This window comes from Anas acuta, chromosome 19 (genome assembly GCF_963932015.1).
Source record: "Anas acuta chromosome 19, bAnaAcu1.1, whole genome shotgun sequence".
NCBI classification, from domain to species: Eukaryota; Metazoa; Chordata; class Aves; order Anseriformes; family Anatidae; genus Anas; species Anas acuta.
In genome coordinates, this window is record NC_088997.1 from 8567031 (window position 1) to 8582862 (window position 15832).

The 15832-nt window shown below is 49.2% G+C and overlaps 1 protein-coding gene across 5 annotated transcripts in view; it reads left to right on the plus strand.

The window, feature by feature from the left end:
• CLIP2 (CAP-Gly domain containing linker protein 2) overlaps positions 1-14849 on the plus strand; it is an 80002-nt gene extending 65153 nt beyond the window's left edge. For all 5 annotated transcript variants that reach the window (XM_068656418.1, XM_068656417.1, XM_068656419.1 and 2 more), the window contains 7 exons: positions 2829-2886; positions 4371-4454; positions 4869-5025; positions 5517-5676; positions 6262-6447; positions 10156-10218; positions 10853-14849. In XM_068656418.1, the coding sequence (XP_068512519.1) occupies positions 2829-2886; positions 4371-4454; positions 4869-5025; positions 5517-5676; positions 6262-6447; positions 10156-10218; positions 10853-10864 (720 nt within the window). In that variant the 3' untranslated portion in view covers positions 10865-14849. The remainder of the gene's footprint in view (positions 1-2828; positions 2887-4370; positions 4455-4868; positions 5026-5516; positions 5677-6261; positions 6448-10155; positions 10219-10852) is intronic.
• The last annotated feature ends 983 nt before the right edge of the window (positions 14850-15832 follow it).

The window sequence follows — 15832 nt, forward strand, 5'->3', positions numbered from 1 at the left end:
TATTTTTTTTTTTTTGTGACCCTTGTGTGGTTTTGAGTCTTTTTTTGATTGTAAGCCATGGGATGTGATCCTGGCTTTGTGGCGTGGCAGAGGGACACGTGGTTGTTTGTAGCTCGCTCACATCCTCTGCTCTAGAGTGAAGCAGGGAGATGGCCACTCCTGGCTCCAGACCGGACCCCTCTTTGTGTTTGGCTTTTGCATGAGAAATGAGATAAAAGACAAGTTGCAAGTTGGCTCCGTGGGGATGAGGAAAATGAAAACGAGCCATGAAATGTGCGTGATCTGAGAATACTCATTTGGTGCCTGTCCCTGGGGATACAGCCTGCTCCATGTCGAGGTGTCAGTGAAGTGAACATAATGCCTGTGTTTAATTCTCCAACACGAGCAGTCCCACTGAAACCAGGCGCACTGCGAGGCAGCAAAGTCAAGCCCATGATTTACTGTTGGCCAAGTCAGAGCTTCGTGCCTGCAAAGAGACGTGCTCAGCTGGCTGGGAGAGGAAAGCCTGAGGAGGGATCTGCAGCATTAGTGGTGGTTCAGGGGTTGCTCAACATATTTCCTCTAGTAAAGAGAGTCCTGAACAATAAGTACAGCTGTGGCCCTGGGAGAAGCGGGTTGTTATTACAAGACATCACATATTATAGCCAAGATTTAAACAAGAATGAATGTAAAAGAAGAAACTGGAGGCTTGTTCCAGAGCCGTTTAAATAAATGAGAGGGCTCTGGGGGACTTTATTGGTGTTGGATTAGAACCAGGGAGTCTTGAAATAATTATTTTAAGTGTGTGTCAATTAAAATGGGGAAAACATGGGAAGAAATGCATGGGTGAAAGCTTTTGAGTATCACAGGGTAAATCCTATTTTAAAAAGTCTTAGCTAATTTAATGTGACTGTAGTACTAACTATCCAAATATTTTAAGCAAACTACTGTGTCTTGTGATTGAATGTGCCTTCTATCCTTCAAGTGAGAGCCATAACTCTGGTTCCAAAGAGCGGTTAAATAACTTTCTGTACCAGAAGTACATCAGGCAGGATATTTCTCCCTGCTTTGGGTGTGCTCCTGTTCCTGCTAAAGCCGTATCCTGCAGCACACGCAAGCTCCTGGGGCCTGACCTCGGGGCTTTCAGCAGCGGTGGCCGCAGCAGCTGCTGGATGGGAACCATGTGCTCAGGTCCCAAAGAAGGCTGCTGGCCCTGAAGAGGCTTCATGTGCTGAATTTTAGCCTCTGAAATGGGAAGTTTGGGTTTTAATTGCTGCTGTTAGAAGACGTGGGCTGGTAGTTGTGTGGTACCAAAATTGGACAGGTACCAACATTTCTTGCTGATGGCGTACCTGAATCTATCTTGAGATAAAGCCTGGAATTTAGGAAATGGGTGTTAGGTAATTGTGTGCAGCTGAATGGAGCTTTAGGGCAGAAACTGTTTGATGCAGGGAGAGGTTACCCTGATGGGGGCAGAGGTAAAGTCCACTGGGATGGGTCAGATCTCCCTTGGGTTGGGGATCGTGCAGTGGCCACCCTCTCCAGGGTGTTTGGGATTCCCCTGGGATCTCCTAGCTGCTTGCACTGGCTCTGGAGAGATGTGGTGTAGGATTTTGTGGGAAAAGAAGAAGAAATGGAAAAGGATGCAAATGACAGGTTCCCCAACTAGATGACAGCCTGTGCTTCTGGACTGAAACCAACATCCCTGAGAGCACACTCACATCTTATTGCTGATGTGGCTTGGTCCCTGTGGAGCCTGGGCATAGTTTGATGCCATTTGTCTTGTGTTCTCATGGGACTGTCACTTTAGAGCAGGAAGGCAGACAGTTTTTGTGTCCTTCCTGAGGTTTTCAACAACGCTGCGTGAATGCCTGTGGGGTTTTTATTGGCGTTGTTAACGTTGCAGGCAGTGTGATTCTGTTGGCAGCCTTGTGGAGCTGGGCCTGTGAGCTTCACGTGCAGGGAACCTGCAGGTGGTGCTGAGTTACTCCAAATGTCCACCTAACGAGGTGTATTTGCACCTGATGAGAAGAAGAGATCTGTTTTCCATGTTCAGTCCTCACTGAGATGACAGTTAAGATGGAGATCCTCAAACCTTGTTTCGGAAGGGGGAATTTGCAGCATTGGTGACAGCTCATGAAGAGTCATCCTAAAGGGTGTGTTTTATGGAGAGGTGCTGGATTAGGGGACTAAAATACAAATATACCTGCATTGCTGGCTGAGTCAAGCTGTATTTCCAAGGCTGTGAGCTCTGCAGTCACACTTAGTGCAGTATGAGCAAAGGAGGAGGAGACGGTCCTCTATCTGGACCAGCATTTGCTTTTAATCAGTGTTATTCGTTATCTATTAGTCATTATCTTATCAACACTTCAATACTGTTTTTACAAGTTTGGATGCGGTTAGTCAAGAATTTCCTCAGCATCTAAAGAATCTGAAAGGTCTCAAGATGAATGCTGAGGAGCACTCGCAGCCTTTGGTGGGCTGAATGTTGGCCATCAGGAGGCTGGTCGGTACCGGAGCAGCTCTGCCATCGCTCTGGGCATGTGGAAGCTGGAACCGGAGCTTGGGGGGAAAGTCTGAGCCCTTCTCCTTTTGGGGTGAATCTCGCTGCTGTGATCATTCAGCTGTTGCTTGTGGGCACTCTCAGATAATGGCTGTTTACCTTCAGTAGTACCCAACTGTAGAAGCAGCTCCACAAAAGTCTTTGTTTCCCACTAAGAAGGATGTAAAACACCCGAACTCAGGTGCCAGGTAGAATTCTGCTTGGATGGGGCTTTGTGGCTCTTGGTTTTGCTTTGAATCTTTGGGCTAAGGACTGTTTTACCTTTCATATTTTATATTTATTTCAGATGATTGATACTAATGACATTTCAGAAGAAAAGATAAGGATGAAGCAGACCATGGAAGGTATGACACGGATCTGTTTGTCCTGGAGCACCCTGTTCTAGGGACCCTTCCTCTGACTTTCTGCTCCTGCAGGCACAGCTGTGTGAAAGGGGTTTAGGAAGTCATTTCATCTCCTATTTTGCTGTATGGTATTTCTTGCCTGGCTCTTTCCTGAGGTCTAAACTGAGCAACTGTACAGGCGGGATGTTTTTGGTGTTGTACACTCACCATGTAGGTGGTGCAGGTTGGAGATAGACCTGGAGAAATGGGCACACTCCGTCCCATCAGGGATTTTACAGCAGGTAAAATGCAGTCACTAAATGTAATTTACAGCTGTAACCCCTAATCCGAGCAACAGCAGGCCTGGCAAGGTTACAGCTGCATGGCCCTGGCAGGCTCTGGACCCTCTCTTGGCAGTGATGTGCTGCCACATTGCAGTGGGTGGCTTGGGTCTTGTCCTCCGTGGAGGGTCTGGGGCTGATGTGAGGTGCTCCCAGGTCACATCTTCCCTTGTTCATTCCCAGGGGACTCATGTCTCCTTATTCCTTATTTCCTTAGGATTGCTTTTAGCAGAGAAGTCTTTCTAGTGTAGATAACAAAAGTGATGTTAAACCACTAACCTGTCACTTCTTTTCAAATGTGACTCATGGAGTCATAGCTTTCTCTCAGTTATGCACCTCTAAGGAGTCCGTTCTCTGCACAGCCCTTTCTGAAGTCCTGCTGAGGATGTAGCAATCTCAACAGATCACTGTGGCTCTCCCACTAACTTAGATTTTACTTGGTAGGAATTAGGTTAGTTTGAGTGTTTCTCCAGTTTTGTGAATTCAGACGGGGTGCTTAGTCCTATTTCCATACGCTGCTAGTGCTTGCTGTATATTAATGTCTCCCATGGCTGGTTTTGCAGGTACAGGATGATGTATAAGTTGTACCAAGTTGTATGCTGGTTGACAAGGGATTGTGCCTCACAAGGGCAGAACGTGACCAGGTCACCAGGTCCATCAGCTACCGCTCTTACAATGCCCGCTCAGTTCATGCTCATTCACCGAATGAACTACGTAAAGGATGTACTTTAAAAACAGACCAGAGCCTTAAAAGCATCATGCTTCAGACCTACAGCTGTGAGTGTAGAAATACTGTTCCAGATTTAAAAAAAATAAAATAAAAATCCTTTGGAACAGTGTCTGCCTTCCAGTGCAGTAGGTAACACAAGGAAATGTGCTGAAAGGTTTTTGTTTTTTTTTTTTCCTGGGTGTGTTTTTATAGAAGTGTCATTCTTATTTATTTTTTCCCAGTGTGTTTGCTTTCTTAAACCTGTCCAACCCAGCCTCCTAGCCATGTATCCTACCTGCTAATGCCTGGATAGGGTGAGAGGCAGTGAGCAATGCCCCTGTCACACCTCCTGTCTGGCACTATGCACCCTGACCTACCCCACGTTCCATACCTTCCTGACTTGCTCAGTGTTTTCCAGGCTTCTAATCTCCCTTTTTCTTTTCATTCACTTAAAGACCTCCAAGACAAGCTGAGTAAACGAGACAAAGAGGTGTCATCGCTGGTGTCCCAGACTGAAACCCTAAGGGCCCAAGTAAGTGGTAAGTTTCCCTAATCCAGTGCTGGTGGGAGCAAGGCATTTCTCTGCTCGTCCTTTGTACTTGCGTTAATAAGGGCCCAGGTGCTCAAACAGGCAGGGGTAAGACGTGACACTGCCTGCCTGTTAGTGGGCATCATTGCTAAGAATTTGTTCAGGGGGTTCAGTCTGTGAAGAGAACAAATCCAGCAGAAGACATTAGTATCAAGTGAGGAGGGGTTTGGGCTCGCTGAATGTCAAAAGCTGAAAGAAATGGAGCTGGGTGTGTTGTTTCTGAGGTCTCCCCTTAAGCAGAGCCAGATTCAGAGCTTACCAGGCTTGTGTTTGTAGAAGTGGGAATTGGGAAAGGCAGAAAGTAGAAATGTGAGTAAAGAAATAAGCAACCTTTCTTCCTCCCCATATCCTTGTCTTCTCTTAGCTTTGGAAAATAAATGCAAAATTGCAGAAAAGAAGGCAGATTCAGTGTTAAAAGAAAAGAAGAGGCTGGAAGGCGAGCTGGAAGCCCTGACCAAGAAAACACACGATGCTTCGGGGCAGCTGGTCCTGATTAGCCAGGAGCTGCTCAAGAAGGAAAGGTCGGTGTGAGGGTCTGAGGGACGGGGGGTAGGTGGGTGGTATGTGTGTTCAGAGTCCTGTAACTTGCCCCAAAAGAAATCTCCAGGTTGAACTGCTGAAATCCAGCCCCCAGTTTGCCTGTTCAAGAGGGAATGTGGTTAAAAGTAGGGACAATTGATTACAGGAGGGATTGCCCTTTCACTGCTCATCCGGAGCTGCAAGATGCAGCTCAGTGCCCATGTGGGTGCTGAATATCATCATCTACCAGTCAGCTGAGCTGGCTGCTGCCTTCCTGTGAAATACAGTGACTGTGGGGGTCCCAGGCTCTTCAAAGCTGGCACAAAGAGGATGAGAGGAAATCTGAAACCCCTGTAGCAGTGGGAGTTGGGATGGGTTTGCTGGCTCGCCTTTCTTGGGGTTTGTAGCAGAGGTGAAGGGGAGCCTGGCAAGAGTCTGGTGTTAGTGGTGTGCAGCCTCTGGAGATGTCTTCACCTCCTTCTGCTTCTTCCAGGAGCCTGAATGAGCTGAGAGCACTCTTACTGGAGGCAAACCGGCACTCACCGGGGCCAGAGCGGGACCTGAGCCGGGAGGTGCACAAAGCCGAGTGGCGGCTGAAGGAGCAGAAGCTCAAAGATGACATCAAAGGGCTGCGAGAGAAACTGGTCGTGCTGGTGAGAGCGTCAAAACCAACCCCTCCTGGCTTTGGCTGGGGGTTTGGAGGGGTTCTGTGCTGTTCTGGGAGGATTTTAGCGCTTCACCTTTACTCCAGGTTATGAGGCTTGCTGTCATTACTAGTGAGCTTCTGATGGGAGCTTCCATGCCTATACCTGTGAGCTGTGGCCTGGCCTAGCAGCACCTCATTAAGCAATGAAATGTCCTCCACTGTTTCCCTGTTCCCACATATTTTAGATCCATGGCTAAAGAGGACTAAAATCTTTGGCAGAAATTGAAAGCCAGTCAGCTTTCCCCATATTGCTTATTCCTAGATCAGAAGACGTGTAAAACAACGTCCTCTAATTCCAGTGTACTTCAGTGGCCTCCAGTGGTTGAAACGTGAATAATTTGTTTGAACTCTGTTGGGAATAAATCGGAGCTTCTGCTGGTTGCATTTGATATGATTGCCTTTAGAGCTGTGCTCTGACCCCATCTACTGTTGAAATCAAAACATGGTTATATTCGCTACTGCAGATTTGTGCTCTGTTTTTGTTTCTGTGGCTATAGTTTTTTTATCTGAAGCTTTTCTCTCGTTTTATAAGGACAAGGAAAAATCAGTAACGGATCAGAGGCGATACTCCCTGATCGACCCCTCCTCGGAGTCAGAAGTGATCCGGCTGCAGCACCGGCTGGTCAGCACGGAGGATGTGCTGCGCAACGCGCTGGAGCAGGGCCACCAGATGGAGAAGCTCATGGAAGCAATGAGGCTTTCCTCAGAGAAAGCACAGGTAGAGCACTCATTTCCCAGGTCACTCAGCCCCTGGCACTCATCTGTCCTGAGCAATCCCCTGGGATCCCTCCCTGTGCTGTAGGAGGTGATGCGGTCAGCTGGTTTTTTGTTTTGTTTTTTTCCCTTTGGCTAGAAGCAGCCTGGCAAGATTTTCTTCTCTCAGATGTTGTTTAAAACTAACAAAAGCCTTGCTACTTGGTAATTACAGATCCCTTTGTGCTCTGTAAGAACGGCTGCTAGAAGTGGTGTTTTGAGGAAGGTTGCAGTGTGAGTAACTGTTCTCTGTGTAGTGATGTGGTGGCTGCACACCTCTGCACTACAGGCACAGATCTCCTGAAGGATTTAGGGGAGAATTAAATTCACCCAGACAGGGCTGCATTTCCTTGCCCATGAACAATGGAAGAAAGTTTATATACAGGTTTTGCCATCTCTCTTTGAGAAAGAGGTAATGGTCCAAGGTACTCTTTGGGATGCGCTGTAACTGTTTCCAAACAGCTGTCTGAAGAGAGAAATATTTCTTTTTTTGGATTTCAAAACAAAATAAATTGCAAGCAGTCATTAGGAAAGTTTCTTAAGTGTCCTTATTCTTCCTGTGCTGTCTGTAACTTCCATACTATAAGTGGTCTGAAGGACAATGAGTGTTCCTTTAGACCACTTCCAGTACGGAAGTTAAGTATTTCTGCCATATCTGTTCCTTGAGAGGATTGTCTTGCAGTCCTTAAGCACAAACTTTAGAGGTGACTCTGGGAACATGTTTTCCGTTTCTTTTATGAGCTCCTGGAGGCATCTGTATCTGATCTAGGTTTGCTGCTGTACCATTAATGTTCCTGTTCTCTTCCTGACTTACTCTAGTATCCCCTTGCTTCTTCTGAGAAAAGCAAAACTGCTTCTATTGTTGCCTTGCATCCTTCTTTGTGAAAATGAAGGCTGCAAATAAACTGACTCTTCATGTTTGGCCTCTTCTATCTCGTACCTGTGGTGTCCAAGCCCTGACTGATTCCTCCTGTGAAGTGACCTGCCCCTCATGCCAAGCTTTTAGCTTCATGTCCTTTGTTTGTTTTTTTTTTTCCTCTTCTCCTCTTCCAGTTGTATTTTCTCTTGTCTGCAATCAGGTCATGGCCCTCAGAGGCTGGATACAGAGTGCTCCTCTGATACTTTCTCACTTAAATTCTGAGCTGGAAAACTTCTTTCTTGTGCAGTAATGAGCTACAGTTTGGGCAGACACCTTGGAATAGTACAGAACAAGGCAGTAGGCAAGGAGAATGGGCAGAGAGTTTGTTTTACCTAGCGTAGGTGGGAGTTGGGGGGTAACCTTGGGGTATCACATCCCCTCCTCTCACCATCTTCCATACAGTTAGGGGGCTCTCCAAGCAGCTGCCTGCATGGAGGAGAGCACAAGGTAAAAGCTGCAGCCCTGAAAGCTCTGCTGTCTCAGCTGCAGACGGGCTCTTTATATCCCGCGGTGCAGCAGCCGTCTGCCAGCACCAGACAGGACAGCTGTAGTCGTGATGACAAGTATGTGGCAGTCCAAGACATGCTATAATCCTGTCAGTACCCCAGAGTTACTTTAGCTTCTCCTGTAATTGCCATGTGTCAAATGAAAATGCATCGTGACAACCTCATCTGTTGTAAGCTATGGGAGGGGCAGGAGAAGTTGTTCTCTGTTTGCTTTAATGCTGAGTCCCTTGAGAACAGGAAATCCTCCTGTTCACATTCCTGTCTCCAGAGGTGGTGCAGGTGGTAATTATTCTTTCCCCAGCTGTAGAAAATAACTAATCTTAAATAAAGTGAATTGGAATGGACCTCATGAGGTCAGCTAATCTATCCCCGGTATTACTTTGATACTTTCATGCTGAAGAAATCCCGGAGATACGACAAGATAGCATTATGCTTTCAACTACAAACTGCGGTATCAAGAGACAGAGAGGGGATTATTGAGGGAAGTTAAGCTTCAAACTTCTATTGATGTCAGATTTTTAAAGTGTCTAAGTTACAAGGAAGTCTGGATCAAAGCTCTCTGGTTTCAGTGTGATGTCTGATCATCCTTTCCCCTATAAAGGGGAGTTGTTAACCAGGGGCTTTTGGGCTGAGCCTGAGGACATTGCTGGCCTAAAGAGATCGTGGCACAGTGGTTTGGGAACTGGTGTTTCTTCTCGAGAAGCCACATCTCTGCTCTAACCCATTCTGCACCACCTTCTGACCTCCTGTCTCCTCTCTGCCAGCAGCAGCTGTTGCCCAGGGCTCTGGCTTGGCATTGCTCTCCCTTTGTCTGCAAAGCCTTCACAGCGTGCTCAAGGAGGAAATCTCTAATTACCACAAGCTGCTGCTGCTCTCCCTTTGCAGGCTTAGTCAGCCACTGCTCTGCAGCCCTTGATGTGCACGGCTGGCCTTGCTATTACACAAGGAGGTGCAGGAGCTGAGGGAGCATAATGGCACTGTATGTCTTCGTCTCATTGTCAGCTAATTGCTGCCTTGCTGTTTCTGTGTCTGCAGCTGCGAAGTATTTGTCCTGTAATAGAGGAAGAGGATCTCTCTGCTCTCCATGTCTTGGGAGACCCTGATCTTGCAGCTTTGCAGGAAATGACAAGGATTTGGCACTCAGACCTTTTTCTGAGAGAACTTGTAGTGATTGTGCAGGGAGCTTTTTTATTTAATTTGGAGCAAATTACACCACTTTGTGTTCATTATCGTGATCATGTACCGAGACCAAATTTCAGACCTGTTTCCTGGCACCTGAAAGCTGCTCAGTGTGCAGACTGGGTGTGCTGCAGGCAAGGTCGGATGTGTTGCTTTGCACAAGGCCTGTATTTCCCCCTGGCCGTGGGTGCAGTACCCCAAGGCACTCAGACCAGTGGCATCACTCTTCATCCATCCAGGCAAGCAGTGCAGGCTCTCCACTCAGAGCTCAGCTTGTCTCTGTCTGGTTTTCCTGCTCACCTAACCCCCAGTTCTGTAGGACTGATTATGCACCTTCATGGTCAAAGCAAGAACAGTAGCTGGGACTCCCATATGATAGGTTTTAAAATGTGATGGGTTTTAAACCTTGCAGTCCCGTCTCTCCATAACTTCTGGTTTTGCTGTCACCAGCAACTCACCAACTGTGAATCTGATTACTGAGACCCAAGCAACTGACATCTGGCATGCTGTGTCTTCAAGCTGCAGCTTTCTTCCCTTGTTTGTGCTGGTTGTGCTGTCATTTTGAAGCTGAAGGGCTCCATATTATCCCTGCTAAAGAAACATTATAAATGTTTAAAGTTCTTGTGCTTTCTAAAGATAGAACAGCTTGTCCTGGCTGCCAGACTTGTCCCCAGAGATGGGAAACGGGGGATGGCAAACGTCCTTTTTGCTGCTGTGATGTTCCCTGTGCTGTGTTTTGCAGCTAACGCTGCCCTTGGCTGATGGTTTGTTTACCAGGATTTAAGAGTCAGAAGTGAAGAGCCGCTCTGTGTCCGTGTAGGAACTCGGGGGATATTTTATAGATGGGAAGGACACAATCCCCCATGTGGGGATTGGGCCAGGATGCGGAGATCAGGAAATTTCTTGCCAAAATTGATGTGGGATTTTTGCAATCCCCTTTCCTTGCATGGAGTGGCTGCTGAGTGTTGGGCTGCTAAGGGAGGAGAAGGCGGTCTTGCCAGACCTCAGCCCTTGTAGGCAAACACTAGGCTCTGTCTCCTCAGTAAATATTGTCTGTTCTCTATTGCAGACTGTTGGAAATTCTGGGTCTGCTAATGGGATTCACCAGCAGGATAAATCCCACAAACAAGAGGTAAGCTCTAAGCAGAATGTTGTTTAAAACTGTGACCGCTCGATGTGATTTCTTGCCTGTTGTGCTGGGGACAGGGCTTGAATGGAGGCAGGTCTGCCAGCAAAGCTTGACCATGTAATTCCCAGTGAAAACATGGGGCTTTGCACAACCCTGTTTACCAAGTGTGGTGGGAACCTCATCTTACTGTTAAAACTATTCAAAGTCATCAGGAAGACGCTAATGAGAGGCACGCTGAGGGACAGTAGGCACTTGCTGTAGGGAAAAGTAATTGGAAGGGAGTTTCTCTTCCATCTCCTGGGTCATTGTATGACTCCTGTCAGGATCAGCTAGGACATGCCCTTTATGTGTCACTCTTTTTACAAGGGTGGCATTCCTGGGACATGCCCTGTTGGTGTCCCCTGTTCTTTATGATACAGGGCACAGTAGCCTCGGGCTTTGTGTCCTTACAGGCAGGATGACCAGCCTGAGGAAGAGGCAGTGTGGCCTACTGGGCAGTGCAGTGGGTCAGAGTATGGTGAGCCTGAATTCTGTACTCATGGCTGTGTCTCTACTCCAATTCTGTGGCTTAGTTTCTCCTTCTGTAAAAAGACCTCCGTGTTTCCCCTCATTCACTAACTGGTCTCTTTTCTTCCAGGAGAAGCTCTGATAGAGAAGAGGTGGAGAGGATCATTTCATGCCAGTATCAGCTCCTGTGCACAGTCAGGAAAACCAATACCACATCTGGCTTTAGCACCTCCAAAAGACTAGACACAGTATTTTCACTTTAAAGCAGGACAATGTTTATAATGTACTAACTGATGTAATCAGGACAATCCTGGAGTCCAGTTTTCCAAGACAGCCATTGTTCCAGGAGGAAGCAGAAAGATCTCTCTGGGTTTGGTTTCTTACCTGTATTGATTTTGACTGTGGCATTTGTATTGTTTGAGCTGCCCTTGCTCCACTGTCTGTGATCTGGGTCACAGCTGCCCCTGATGGTAGCTGAAGTGTCAGTGAGTCCCTGTAACCCCACAGGAACAGTCAAGGGATTTGCTTGTGGTGTTAAGCTCCAAAGCACGTGCCCAGAGGCAGCACGCTTCCCCCATGGTCTGTCCCTGCCCTTCCACACACCCCAGTGTCTTGAAGACCTGCACAAGCGAGTGAAACCTGCTGGGCTGACTGTTCGCACCGGTACGCGTAGGCTGCGGAGGACAGGGTGTGGGGAAGCATCTCCTTCCTCGCCTGGCAGAAGACATCTGGTTCTGGAGCATGGCGGCTTCGCTGAGTACTTGTATCATAGCATGTCGTGGGGAATGATCTGGTTTTAGAGGGGTATTTATTTCATTTGGGTAAGGAGCTGTGGTGGCTCTGAGATGGGGCAGGCACACCTCGCTCAGCTTTGGCTGGTCTCTCCCTGCAGAGAGGTCTCTGAGCAGGCCTGATGGTATCCTGGGCCGCAGCCGGGCTGCCCGGCCTGGTCTCCCTGCTTCATGTTCATCTTTCTTGGGCTTTCTTGGGTCTTCTGAGCACCAGGCTCCACAGCCAGCCACATCCCAGCATCACCGGCCTGAGGGCTCCGTGCTGGCTGCAGTCTGTGGGACAGGTGCCTTGAGGAGGTGGTGCCCTCCCTGCCTGTTAAATTTAACAGCTAATTGGGGGCTGCCTGCCCTTGGTTTTGGTACAGTGTCTGTCCCCTGCTGCTGGGAATGCAGGAGGCTGAGGCGCTGCTGTGAGCGTTTATGCAGGCTGTCTGTATCTGATGGGTACAGAAGTGCTGTGTGTGACATGAACACGAGCAATTGGAGCAGAAGGAATCCGAGTCTGGAGCCCGCACAGCTCTCATGTCTGTGCAGGGCAGTGCAGGCTCAGGCTAGCACCCAAATTTTCAGCTGGGACCCTGAGCATGCAGGTGGGTGCTGCTGTCTCCTTGTGCCATGACAGTGGGCACCGGCTGGCTCACGAAGGAAACGTGGGGTTGGTTTGGTCTTGTTCCTTCTTCTGGAGCCTTTATTCCTCTCTGCATCTTTGCACCACAGCTCCTGGGGATATTAGGATGGAGTAAGACAAGAATATGCTCTAAAAGCTGTGAAACAGCATCCTGTGGAAGAGTCCAGTTCAGCTTCACTGTTTAGTACTACAGGGAAAAATAATAGCAATATTTTACCAGGCTTCCCTTAGTGCCTGACTCCTCCAGTTTTCAGAAGCTCTTGTGTGATGAGGGGACATCTGTGAACGAGAAGAGAGGAGGCCACTGACAGAGGAGATCTTGAGCCAGGCCACGGGCAGACAAACACCACAGCGTGTCAGCTTCACTTCTTCTTGCCCTGATTTCCTATGAAACTGTGCCACTTCTTAGTGGGTTGCCAGGCTGCATCCAGGCTGCGATATAGTGCTGGGCCCTGCTCACTCGCTGCAGGACTGATGAGCTTCCCCCCACTCAAGGGAGGAAGAGAGAGGGAGGTGACTTGAGGGGAGTAAAGAGGGTCAGAAACACAGCTTACATCTGGCTCGTGGCAGGGGGAGGAAGGCTGTGGGATCGACTTGGCTGGAAATGGTTCAACTGGGATCCCGTCCTGCCTTGTAGAAGTGTCTAATCAGTTCTCACTAATCACCAGGAAGATTACCACCAATCTGCCTAGCACTGGGATGTTTCAGGGGACCAAAATCCTTCTGGTTGGTGTATTCAACTCCATTGCTTCGGAAAATCCCAGAGAGCATTCCTTGTTCCAGCTTGCAATAGCAAATACCTCAGCAGGAGCTGCTGTCTTGTCTTTAAGAATTTGGTGTTGGTGTCTCCCAAAGTTCTCCTGTTGGCCGAATGGCCCTGCAGTCACTGTCACAGCTCCCGATGGCAGCAGAGTGGGGACAACGCTGGTGCCCCTCGCTGTGCCACCTGTCTCCAAGCCCAGGGCTTCCCGGGCACCCACGGGTGGGCGAGCCCCTTCTGTTCCATGCTTATTTTCCACTTCCCTTGATGAACCTTTGGCTCCGCACAGGGCAGGATCCCCCAGGAGTGGTTCTGGGGAGCATGCATGTGGCTCCAACGAAGGAATTCCTGGGTCGGCACTGGTTCAGGCTGGGGGAGAAGCTGGCTCCTGCCTCCCCCAGGGACTGTCCCCTCTGAGCAGCTCAGTCCCAAGGCTCTTCCCGGTCAGCTCGGGTGAGGCTGCAGGACAGCAGCAGATGGGTCAGAGCAGGTTTAAAGTTAATGCTGGTGGTCTTCTCCTGCTGTAAAGAGCTGTGCTGTTCCCTGCGGCTCAGCCAGGAGCTGATGGCACTTCTCAGCAGAGGCTGTGCCGAGACAGGCAGCGGGGTGGAGCGGGGTCCCTTGTGTCCGCACCCCCCCTTGGGGTGCAGGTCCATGGGAGCTGCTCCCCAGGCACGGGACATGTTATCACACAGTCTGGGCTTCAGCTCACCCTCGTGAAGTGGCCAGGAGGGGGCTGGCCACCAGCCACACGTCCTCCCTCACCAAAAGGCTTCCCAAGGGCACCTGCCTCCAGTGGCTGCTCTGCAGAGGTTGTCAGAGACCAAACTAGGGACAAACTCGGAAAGGACAAGGAGATTCCCCGGCTCCTCTATTTATTTGTAAGTTTAATTGCTATTTTTGCCTATTTGTGGTGGTGTATAAAGTATTTCTCAATATTTGGTCTTACTGGCTTCGTTCTTTGGGGGAGGTTTCCAAGGGCATTGCAGCGCTGATGCACCCATCTCTTGTCGTTGGTCAGGGACTGGTTCCTGTTTGTGCCTTTACTCCCCCTTCGGCTTCAGCCACGCTCTTGTCTCCATCCCCGAGAGCCGGCGGGGGGCTGCGTCCCCCCAGCATGGGGCAGGGAGCGGAGCAGAAGCTCTCCCCACGCCCGCAGGCTCCTTGGTTCGCTACCACTATGGTTAGTGATGGATTTCTGCTGAAGGCTGAGAAATTCAGGTATATCATGGCTCCGTGCTGGGCAGGAAATCGTCCTGCTCCATCTTCAGTCATTTCTTCTCTAACCCTCTTGACCAAAAGGTAAAAAAAGTAAATAAAATCAGTCCTGGTTGGTGATTTCAGCTTTATTCCTCCTGCAACAGCCGGAGCCCTGGATAAGGGGCAGTACCCTGCTGCTGCCCTATGGTGGGGGGAAGGCATCAGCCCGGGCTTTATGGCTCTCACCTACCCCAGCGGTTCCTCTGGCTTGCAGAAGAGGTGCATGAGGGTTTCAATAAAACACAGTAATGCAAATGACACTGTAAACGTCTTAACAAAAATTCCAGTACTCTGTTGTTTGGCAGCTTTAGCAGCTCAACACTATCTTGTAGGGAACTATTAATACACTAAGATCCTATAGGCCTCATGTAAGTTACCAGAATAAAGGTGATACTAGATGTATAAATGGATGATAACCTTTTACCCGTACAGTATGTATTACAATTTTGTAGCTTAGTCATTTTTGGCTATCAGATTTTGTTAGTATGATAAAAAAAAAAAAAGACAAAAAAAAGGTTTGACTGCTAATGTCTATTTTGTTATTTGATTCATTTTCTTTCTTCCTCTGTACAAAAGCTGTACAAATCTCGGTCTGTGTAACTACTCCAGATATGTATTCATGTACCATCACCCCTGTCCTGGCTTGCTGGTGTGGTGAGCTCATTACTAAATAAAATCTGTGGCTGAAGTCAGGCACCTGCTGCTGCTCTCCCTCCCCGGGAGGGGAAGTGACGGGCACAGGCACACGGCGCTGGTCCTGCTCCCCGTGCCCCAGGTAAGGACCAGACCCCGCATCTTCCCCACCTGTCAGCTTCTCCTGGCCCCAGGGTCAGGTGTCTGTGAGCTGTGGGGTGCTGAGAAACAAAGGCAGAACTGCAGAACTTTGGGCAAGTTTGGGCAGTTCTCTGCTATAGGAAAAGAAGAGGCTGGAGATGGCTGCAGGGGGAGCACAGGGCACGGTCCTTCTCCAGCTTTGTTCTGGGGCTGGGTGCTCCTTGTGGGGTGAGCCCTTAGCTGCTGTTGAGCCAGGGCCTGACTTGGCAGCACCCCATGAAGCAAGGAAACCTCTGTCTGGCTGTGCTTCTCCAACATTTCCACACTCCCATGGGCTGGAGGAGCCTCTGCAGCTTTCGGCTGTTCCTGAACAGGGGGGGGAGGTTTGTGAGGTTTGCAGGCCCTGGCCTGATCCCAGGACAAGGCCCCAAGAAAACTGCACACGACAGGGAATGAAACCACCCCACCAGGCCCCGTTATCCCAGGCAGGGCAGTAAATGGACTGTAGGGTAAGGGCTGTGAGGGGCTTTCCTGCTTTTTTTTGGGGGGGGGGGCGGTGGGGGGGAGTCAAAGCAGCCTAGGGCTTCTTGCTGCTTCAGCAGCACCCTCACCCTCTGCATTGCAAGGTGCTGTGGTCCCCTACAATCGCTCACTGCACTGGTCACTTTGGGATCAGGGAGTGATTGCATCTCCAACCTACATGTTTCACTGGCTGGAAGGAGAATAATTCATTTGAGCTCAGCCTGGGAGAAATCTGAGCAGAGGGAGGCTGGTGCTGAAGCTGCTGGCCCCTGAGCCACCAGGACACCCCCAGGCACCCCAACCATGGGGGTATTTTCCACGGGCTTTTCTTCCCCAGTCTCTTGCTCCTCACTGCTATCAGAGCCTAAAATGCTG